The sequence below is a fragment of the Brassica oleracea genome, chromosome C1 (genome assembly GCF_000695525.1).
Source record: "Brassica oleracea var. oleracea cultivar TO1000 chromosome C1, BOL, whole genome shotgun sequence".
NCBI lineage: Eukaryota > Viridiplantae > Streptophyta > Magnoliopsida > Brassicales > Brassicaceae > Brassica > Brassica oleracea.
In genome coordinates this window covers 17,977,409-17,988,116 of record NC_027748.1, presented here as the reverse complement: position 1 = coordinate 17,988,116, position 10,708 = coordinate 17,977,409, and the positions used below count along the sequence as shown (strand labels likewise).

Sequence of the window (10,708 nt, the reverse complement as noted above, 5' to 3'; positions counted from 1 at the left end):
CGAGCTGGACACGAACGGGACGCGAGCTAGAATGGATCGAGTCGCTTCTATCGGGTCGTAGACGTCCTTTGTTGCTTGATCGTCGGACGCGAGCTGTCTGATGCTGTCGCGAACGAGGAAGAGGTCGCGTGCTGGAGCTGCTCTCGGGTCGCGAACGTCTGAGCTAGGATCAGTAACGCCTTGGGCTGAAGCTGATCGGCGACGCGAGCTGGAACAGATGCGGGAACAAGAGACGGGATTGGGTTTTAGGGTTCGACGGATCGCCGGCTAGGGTTTTAGGGTTTTTCGATTTGGGTATTAGCTTAGGGATTTAGAGTTTTGTGCTGATAACGTGTTATAAAAGTAATGAAAAGTCTATCTTTATTCATAACATAGATGTTCCTTATATAGGAGATTACACCGTCATAGATAAATGGAAAGATTACAAATCATAATCTCTTGGTTATGAGCCATCCACAATCTGGTTCATAATAGATTGTTTAAAAATGTACGATGCTTAGGATTTGATTTCGAGGTGTATAAGAAAACATGATATGGTTTTAGCAAAAAATAAAAATAGGATTTTATAATTTTTGAAATAAATATATTTTACAATTGTGAAGAAATTTTTTTAAAATTTTACATTTTTAGTGAAAATATGTTTTACATTTTAACGAGGAAAAGGTAATATTGTTTTTAAAGGAAATATGTAAATTTTATTTTTTCTGAATAATTTATAAACTTTAATTATGTTTGTTTGCTTGCTTGCATCCAAATTATATGTGAATTTATAATCTGAAATGAATCATCTCAATTCATAGAGTACTCTTATTTGATTCATCCAATTATTTTAATTGTTTCTGATTTGTACAATTAAAATTCTCAATTATCGTTGAATACCTGAAGAAGCCCAAAGTGTAAGAGTTGATTTTGCCATTTTTGCTTGCGTGATCAACAAAACAGGTTTTCGGTAAGAAAAGCCAATTAGTTTCGACACTAGACACGTGTCAGCAGTCAACGTTGAAGAAAAATAATAGAACCATCTTTGACATTCTTTTCTCTGATCCCGTAACCAACCATCAAACTCCAGACATCAATCAATCAAATCAAATCCTTCAATTCATTCAATCTTATTTTCGAATAATCCTCGTAATCGCGCAAATGGAGATCGCTCCATCTTCAAGTAGATTCAAGCTCTACGATCAACTCGAGCTTCTCGAGTTTCCCGATAAGTACGTCGTCAAACCCGTAGATTCGCCTCATGAAGGCTTCTCCGTCGATCGCCGCGACGGCAACATCAAACCTCTCGACGGTATCACCCTCTCTATGTTTTGATTTCAAGGAGAAAACTATTTCGGAGAGGATTCTGTAATTCATTTCGCGAGCTGTTTGTTTGATGTTACTATTTGTGTGTGCAGACAACACTAGTTCTGGAGACGCTACGAGAGTCTCTACTGTCTTTGGCGTTGGAGGAACTATTAGGCTCTTAGCAGGTGAGATTAATCTCAACCTTTCTCTATATATTTTATTTTTTGGTTTCTTCTAAATTGGAACCTTCACTGTCTTTGGCTGCTGCTCAATGGGAGTTTAGGAACGTACTTGCTCGTTATAACATCTCGGGAGGAAGCTGGGACTTTCCTCGGTTTTCCCATTTTTCGAGTTACGGCTATGAAGTTCCTTCCTTGCAATGGGAATTTGAGGTTTGCTACAGCTCAAGAAGTAAGTTTTTTTTTCTTCTGTAAAGTTTCTATTTTTGGAGTTTTTTTTTAAGTTGTCTGGAATGCTTTTCTCACCACTACTTGGAATTGGTGGCTTGTGCAGAAAAAGGACGAAACGTATTTCAGGACTCTGTTACAGGCACTTGAGACTACCCCAGGATTGTATTTTTCATATGAGACAGATCTAACTGTCAAGTAAGTTTTCACTGTCTGGTTATCTTGGGTAAATAGTGTGTCATTCTCTATATGTGTGGTATAATTAGAATCCTAGACTTAAGAATATATATATATATATTTGATACATTCATCCAATGTTACAGCTTGCAAAGAAGGTGCAAGCTAGCTGTTGGTTGGACGAGTAAGCCCATGTGGAAGCAGGTTGGTTGTTCATCTGATCATTGTGCATCTTGTATTTTTTTTTTTCTATTACTATATTCTTGTCTGAGTTTAATTGGTCTAGTAAAAGTTAGGCTGAAGGTTAACTTGCGTCTCAGGCTGACCCTCGATATGTTTGGAACTGGCATCTTTTGGAGGAACTGATTGAATGCAAAGTAAGTTGTCGCATTCTAAGTTGAATATTCTCATTCCATGTCAAACTTCACAGATCTAATCTTCTCTTTTTGTGGTAGCTGGATGGTTTTATTACCCCTCTGCTTCAAGGAAATATCCTTTCTTTATCTTCTGTTTCGCTTTTTCTTCGACTGTTGTCTTTCAACGTTTTTGTTTAAAAATTAACCAACGGTTAAGCTACCAAGTTGCTGAGCTACAGCTCAAGAATTCTACTTCGGTGATATCGTTAATTTCCAGGCGATGTACACGTCGTCTAGGTGTGTTTTAGTTTTGTGACTTTTGGAAAATTCAATTAAATGCTTGTTTGATAACTCATGGTGGAATTGGCATTCCAGGTACACGTATGTGGAGAAGAGGAGCCAATCTTGAGGGAGACACTGCTAATTTTGTGGAATCTGAACAAATAGTGGAGATTAATGGTTTCAAGTTCTCATTATTGCAGGTATACCCTTGTTAAGAGCTCATTCATGTGTTGTGTACTGTTAAAATGATCTTTTCTTGTTACTGTACTAGGTGCAATATCTGTGAAATTACATTCATTGTTGCTATATAAAAAATGCTCATTTCAACAGAATGGTTACTGTTTAACGGTGTTGGATAGGCGTGAAATTCATTGTTTCATTATTATTTTTCACTTATATAAGATTTCTTAGTTTATATATTGAGAAATTTATATAAGATTTCTCAATTTAAAGGTTTCCTTTCGTTTCTTGTGGGCTGTAACCGTCTTGCTTTAACTTGCTAGGTTAGAGGTTCAATTCCACTTCTATGGGAGCAAATCGTTGATTTGAGCTATAAGCCACAGCTTAAGATAAATAAGCATGAGGACACGGTAATTTCTTATGATCATGTATGTTACATATTTTTAATTCACTGTCCAGCCCTCAACCTTGATTAAGTTATTTTCTGCATCCAGCCGAAGGTCGTGCAGCGCCACTTCCATGATCTTAGCCAAAGATATGGAGAAATTATGGTAGTTAACCTAACAGATCAGGTACATTTCCTTGCTCCTCATTCCAGATAACATAAGTACATCTATGACATCTTAGCTTCAGTTATTTGTGGTTGCTGCTATGCAATAGTCACTTTGCTTACTTTCCTTGTCTACAAATAGCTTGGAGCTGAAGGTGAATTAAGCAAAGCATACGCCACCGAAATGGCCAGGCTTCCAAACGTGAGGTAAAATTCTTCTTCCGTTTCCTGACACTTCGTAATAATTTATTCGTTTGTTTGGATGTCTTTGACCTTTCTCTTTATTTAATATGTTCTTACATCAAGTTGAATTAGAGGTATTATTAGCTAATGAGGTTGTTTTGACACAGATATGTCGCCTTTGACTTCCATCACATCTGTGGAACTACAAACTTCGACAACTTGGGGGTACTTTATGAACAGATTGGGGATGAATTTGAAAAGCAAGGGTAAGCAAAAAACTTATTATTCTTTTAGTTCAGTTCTAGACACTGAGATAATATTTGCATAGCAGTCGGATCAGATTTGTTTGTTTGTTTGGTTAAAGTTAGGTAGATGCTAGCTATGTGCAGAGATTTTTTTGTTTCAGCTGCCACTAATCCAAGCTGAGCAGATACTTCCTTGTAGACGCAGAAGGGAACATCCTAGAAGAGCAGAAAGGAGTTATCAGATCTAACTGCATCGACTGTCTTGACCGCACAAATGTTACCCAGGTTTGTTCAATTTGATTTCTTACTCTCTTTTTTTTTCCATTTCCACCAGCCATCTTGATTGGTACAAGTATTGGTCAAGCCTCCGCTTTTGAGAGCTTTTGCTACTAATTTATTTGGGGGAGAAAATCACTACTTGCATTGCATATCTAACATCATCTCTGTTTGCTAAAAATAACATTATCACTGAACTGCTTCTTATTGCATTCAAAAACTTTTTCATGTGAAAAGAACTACATGGCCCAAAAGTCTCTGAATCTACAACTTCAAAGGATCGGAGTGCTTGATTCCGCAGAGTGTGTATCCATGTTTGAAGATGATTACACAAAGTTCAGAACAAGTTAGTGAATGTCACTCACTTGCAACTTTTCTTAGCTGTATAATATTTTCTGCCTTTTCATCAAAAAGCTAAAATCCTTTTTGGCTTTTCTGATAGTTTGGGCTCAGCAAGGGGACGAGATTAGCTTGCAATACGCCGGGACATATGCTCTTAAGGGCGACCTCGTCAGGTGAGAAATTGTCCGCCTTAAGATTCTTTTATCATATTAATTTAGAAAGAGGATGTTAATAGTTACATGGCAGGTACGGGAAACAAACTGTATCTGGAGCAATCAAAGATGGCATCAGTGCTATGTCGAGATATTATCTGAATAATTTCCAGGATGGTGTGAGGCAGGCAAGTAGTGTCTTTTTTACAAGATTAGATTCGATGTTTTTATGTAAAAGATGAGAAATAGAGATTTTTCAATTGGTTGCAGGATGCTTTGGATCTCATAAGTGGTCGCTACACAGTGGGCACAAACAGCCCTTCACAACTCCAGCCTATTGGAGGATCACAACCGTCTGTATGTTCCTCCTGAAATGCACTCAAACAGTCTGTTAAAAATGGAAAGATGATACTGATCTGATTTCGTTTATGTTTTGTTTTGTTTGTTGGGTGAGAATAAACAGTTTCTGCCAGTAGCATCAGCATTGTTGATAGGTGGTGTCACAGTGACATCTTTCACTATTCATCAAGGTAAAGAAAGGCTTTTAATTTTATATGACTTACGGGGTTGGAGTTGATATTGGATGATATAAACAACAGCGGGAAGAAACACGCAGCATTATCTGGCGTCGGCTTTGTGGGCAGGAGTGACTGCAGGAGTGGTGGCCATGATCAAGGCCAACGGAAGGCACTTGTGTTCAAGGCCTCGTCTTTGCCATCTCATTTGATTCCTTTTTTTATATATAAAGGGATTCGCTGTGCACCACATTCTTTTTCTTATTCATATCTTCTGTTTCCATGTTAAACGTCGTACAAGCTTTCTTACAATAATTAAATAAACATTTCCACTGAATTTTTAATTTACTTCAATTGATCATACATATTTATACCATATCTTATCGTAAGAAGCTAGGTTCTGTAAAATTACTAACTGTATGATCTTTTTGATACACAAACACTAAACCTTAAAATATAAATAGGTAACTAAATTATAATCCATAAATTAAAATATAACCACTCAATATATACCTAAAACCAATCATTTACATATATATAAATAAACTAATTTTAAACTATAAATTATTAATTTATAAAAATGAATTAATCAGTTTATCAATCATAAAATATAATTTTAAACTATAAAATAATAATTTAATTATGAATTATTATGTTCAATATACAAGATGGATATGGTAACTAGGTGGATGACGAGAAATTATTATGTTAAAGACGGTTATGTCTTTGCGCGGTGGAGAACACGATGAAGCTTGCGCGTGAAATGCTCTGCAGTTTTTTATGTATACTTAATTTAGGGTTAATTCGCGGAATAACCAAACTCTGAATAGAAATTAAGACTATGTTATTGATTTTGACATTATTAACAAACTTCATCATTTGAGTTGGTTATATCTTTTTCATTGTAACTGGTAAAAGAGAAAGATAGTAGATTACGTCAAAGATGGAAGATATGGACAAAAGTTAAGCAGCACTATCCACTATCAAATTATGCAAAGCCAGCTACGTAACACATTAAATAATTCACGGGGTGAAATAAAATGAGTGGATAAAAATAGAAAACTTTTTAATAAAAAATATTCATATCATTAAAATAATATAAGACTGAGGAAATACCCAATAATCATAACGTTTTTACAGTGCTCAGAAAATATGCGGATACAAATAGAACATTATTTCAATAAATGGTGTATTCCATTTACTTTTCACAATCAAACCAAATGTTCTATTCCATATCACCAAAATAGTATAACACACAAACCATATTTCAATCCATAATAAATAATCATATCCCAAACCCACCCAAATCCCTAAATACTTAATCTTAAACTCTAATCCCTAGACACTAAACCAAAATATAAACCTTTAACTCAAATAGAATGGAACCAAATAAATAGTATAGTATATATTAGTGAAATTATAAAATGTTTATGATTGCATGAAAGAAATTAATAATAACTCCAACCTCAACACCCACCTTCCTAATACTAAACCATATACTCTAATCAATAAACCCAAACCCAAATATCAAAATCTGAAAAATTTGAAAATAGTACATAATATTATGTAGCATTAAACTATATTGTGTAATATCCCTGTTCGAAAACGCAGCCGTCTAGACGCTGTTCGGAGGTTAACCACGGCAATTATTTCCAAATCGGTGTAGCTAGGCGTTGATCCGCGTAAGACCACCTAATTTCCGCGTTGACCGCCTAAGTTTTTTTTCCGTCTGTATAAGTTAAAACACGGATGATTATTTTTTACTCATTATTGACAGATTTTGTGTAATTATTCATTACTAAATAATTATAATTAGCTATCAAACCCAAAACAAACACATACATACTACATTTAGGAAAAAAAATTTCTTACCAAACCCATCATTTACGAATCAAAAAGAGACTGCTTAAAATTATATAATTATGTCTAAGAACTTGTATCATCATGTTTAAAATTAGCTAAATATATTTTAAATATATTAAACTGTATTTAAAACTAGTCCCCGCGTAATCTCCGAGTACTCCCCGATTTTTCGGTAACTCGCTAGGTCCGAGGTTACCGTCCGACTAGCGCCTAGCGTAGTTCCGAACATAATGTAATATTAAACTATACAATATAGATCATTCATAGTAATAATTTACAATGTAAAATATAATCATTATAAATAGAATAATAGAAATTTATGCGAAATTTACACAAGTCAAGATCTTTCCCAACGCGTGTAATTCTAATAGAAGAACCTAGGTTGCATGGAAACGGAAACGAATACGCAGAAACGAAACGTTTCGAAACGTGGAAACGTGATTTTTGATTTTTTTTTGTTGTGGAAACGTTTTAGAAACGTCTATAACTAAAAAAATATATATATATATGTAACTGATTAATATTTGCATTTATTTTTATTATGTTTAGTATATCTTAGAATACAAATAAACAAATAGCAATTCTGTTTAATCATACAAAAATAAAATAAGTCATCATTAAACATCAAAATCATATAAAATTTTCAAAATAACAAAAACCCAATATTTAAATATTAAATAGTTTAACTAAAATAAAAATCATGACATTAAGTCATACCAATTGGAAAGTTTTAGCGTTTCCAGAACATAAACACAAGTTTCCAAAATAGAAACGCAAGTTTCCAAAATAGAAACGCAAGTTTCCACTAAGTTTCCAAATTGAGATTTTAAAGAAACGAGTTTCCAATGTGTTTCCGCGAGTTTCCGAGAGATTCCGATTCCGAAACGTTTCCAAAACGTGAAACGGACCTTCAACCGAGTTTCCATGCAACATAGAGAAGAACGAACCATACGCCAAATTTCAATGTTATACATACGATAATACACTATTCCATTTACAAGAATACATAAGTATATTCGATTACATGTGTTCTCAAATCTATTCTATGTACAAGATACAAGATTCAAAAATAGAATAGAATGAACACAACATCCAAACGCAAATAAACAATTTTTTGGGTTTCTGAGTTTTCCAATAGCGATTCACACATGCAACAAAAAGTTATTACTAATTTGGAGAGTATAAGAGAGCACCAAAATCTTACTGGCTTGAAATTCTCTTCTGGAATATAGATCTGTGAAGTCTAACTGGAAATCGTGACTTCACCTCGCCGCTGCTATGATGCTGTTTTATCCGCGCGTCTCAGTTTCAGAATCCTGGAAGCTTCCCCTTCTCTCAGTGCACGAGACGTGGAAAGCGGTCTTCTTTTCTCGCCGACGGGAATTCAGACGGTTGTGTTGCCTTTTCAACCTATTAAAAGCTCATTTGAGAGAGATATGTGGATAACGAGGAACCACAGTTTATATTTTACAGCAATTAATTATTTATTTTAAATTAATTTTGGTTGCAGGTTTCGTCGGTATAGTTGAAAAGGGCATAATCACATTATTATAGAAAATATACATTGTATTGTAACAAAATAGGTCAAAGTGTCAGATAGTGAATTATAATTTGTTTGGACGCTATAACGTGCAATTTCCCCTTAATTTAACAATTTCATAACAATTTTTTTCTAACTAATGCACCTTTTAAATAAAATTAAAGAATTTTTTATTTGATTAAACTAAAGTATATATATGAATTATAAATTTATGTGTTTGTACTTTAATATGTATTTATTATCTATTTACAAAATTTTAGTTCTTATAATTAATTGTTATGAAGATTTAAGATTAAAAGGCAATATATAAAAGGATTTTAAATATATATTTGATAATTTTTGTTGGCCATACTCAAATTTTTATTATGAGGATTACCCACTTTCAAAATGTGAGATTCATTGTTCGCATATGTTTTAAGAATATAACTTAGGTTCACCTCGTATGGTAAAATGATTAAATTCACCTCAGGTTTTATAATCAATAAAAGTGCCACGTAGAATTAGTTAAAAAATTAATAAAATCAAAAAATAAATGAATGAAAAAAAACAACACCCGAAACTCTAAAATGTAAAATGTAAAATCTAAACCCTAAACCTAAAAGCTAAACTTTAAACCCAAACCCTAAACCCAAAACTCTAAATCATAAACTCTAAATCCAAAATCCTGAACTCTAACCACAAACCTTATATCTTAAACTCTAACCTAAATCATAAACCCTAAACCCTAAACACTTTCCTAAATACTAAACCCATCACTTGATTAGGGTTCATGTTTATGGTTTAGAGTTTAAGATTTAAAGTTTACAGTTTAGGATTTAAGATTGATGGTATAGAGTTTTGGATTTAGGATTTAGGGTTTATGGCTAGAATTTTGGATTTTGGGTTTAGAGTTTTTGGTTTAGAATTTAAGATTTGGGCTTTGAAGTTTAAGGTTTAGATTTTAGATTTTTAGAGTTTCGGATTTTGCAAAACGGCGTTAATGTCGATGTTATTTTTTCTCAGTCATTTTTTTTAAATTAATACATTTTTTAACTAATTTTACGTAACATTTTGGTTGGTTATAAAATGTGAGTTGAATTTAACAATTCGCTATGAGAGTGAATCCATGTACTTTGTTCATGGTCCACTCCAATTTCTTTCTCTTTTTTACTCTTTGACATATTTTTTTTTTATCTTTTTGATAAATATTAAATATAAAAATGTTGATTAAAAATTTAGGTTTGACTAAGAGTTTATTAATGCTTTCGATCCCCAGAGAAGGCAGAATTATGCGAATTAATGAAGATAAGACTTACAAAAGATCTGCAACATGGCACAAGGAGTACCGTCTAGCGTGGATCCCATAGGGCGGCTCAGTAAATGCAGTCAGACGTGAATCCTCGTAAAGTAGATAAAATTGTATGCTGTAGAATCGTCTGTAATATTTCTCTAATAACATAATTATCTCGCATTAAAAAAACAGGAAGATTATTTAATTTATGTAAATTTTTTAAAAAATAATAATTACGGGGTCCAAATATTTTGGGCAAATCTCCAAAATAGCACATTTCTAAGTTTATATCACAAAAATAGCATTCAAAAACTAAAATGACCAAAATAGCACCTTTCTAAGTTTATCCTTTGAAAATTTTAATTTCTTATTTTTCAAAATTTGAAATCTTATCCCCAAAACCTCATTTCTCAACTCTAAACCCTAAACCCTAAACCCTAAACCCTAAACCTTAAACCCTAAACTCTAACCCCTAAACCCTAAACCCTAAAATCTAAACCCTAAACCCTAAACTCTAAACCCTAAACCCTAAACCCTAAAATCTAAACCCTAAACCCTAAACTCTAAACCCTAAACCCTAAACCCTAAAATCTAAACCCTAAACCCTAAACTCTAAACCCTAAACCCTAAACCCTAAAATCTAAACCCTAAACCCTAAACTCTAAACCCTAAACCCTAAACCCTAAATCATAAACCCTACCCTTTAACTCTAAACCCTAAGTTTGTGACTTTTAATAAAACATTAAGTGTTATTTTTGTGACTTTTGATCTTGAGTGCTAGTTTGGGAAAGTAAACTTGATTTAGTGCTATTTTTGTTTTTTTTGTCAAATATTTTTTCCGTGCAACATAGAGTCAAAAAAAATATTCTCTCAACCTGATGAGCTTTCTACTAACTTTTTTTTATTTTTAATTGAACACGAGCTTCCACTGACTAGGCACCGGTCCTGCGTGTTGGCAAAACGTGTTTCACAATGTCAATAATTGAGATTTGAGGATATTCTTTCTTTCTCGGGTAACGAACAAGAATTGCTGACGCGTGGGAAGTGTATTTGTCATCTCTCACAGTGCTGTTTCTTATCGTT

At 33.6% G+C, this 10,708-nt stretch overlaps 1 protein-coding gene across 1 annotated transcript; it reads left to right on the top strand.

Annotated features, from left to right (window-relative positions):
• Positions 1-1,033: 1,033 nt before the first annotated feature.
• LOC106322457 (phosphoinositide phosphatase SAC8) lies at positions 1,034-5,296 on the top strand. Its single transcript, XM_013760480.1, has 20 exons — positions 1,034-1,291; positions 1,398-1,472; positions 1,571-1,698; positions 1,801-1,892; positions 2,018-2,075; positions 2,192-2,248; positions 2,327-2,360; positions 2,444-2,524; positions 2,603-2,709; positions 3,013-3,099; positions 3,184-3,261; positions 3,382-3,446; positions 3,590-3,688; positions 3,853-3,952; positions 4,181-4,289; positions 4,386-4,458; positions 4,532-4,625; positions 4,708-4,794; positions 4,901-4,967; positions 5,037-5,296. The coding sequence occupies exons 1-20, from the start codon at positions 1,141-1,143 to the stop codon at positions 5,162-5,164; spliced, it is 1,770 nt and encodes a 589-aa protein (XP_013615934.1). The 5' UTR covers positions 1,034-1,140; the 3' UTR covers positions 5,165-5,296.
• The last annotated feature ends 5,412 nt before the right edge of the window (positions 5,297-10,708 follow it).

Coding starts and splice junctions, on each gene's coding strand:
- LOC106322457 (XM_013760480.1), top strand. CDS start 1,141: ATGGAGATCGCTCCATCTTCAAGTAGATTCAAGCTCTACGATCAACTC. Junction 3,689..3,852: donor GATGAATTTGAAAAGCAAGG/GTAAGCAAAAAA, acceptor CAAGCTGAGCAG/ATACTTCCTTGTAGACGCAG. Junction 4,968..5,036: donor ATCTTTCACTATTCATCAAG/GTAAAGAAAGGC, acceptor TATAAACAACAG/CGGGAAGAAACACGCAGCAT.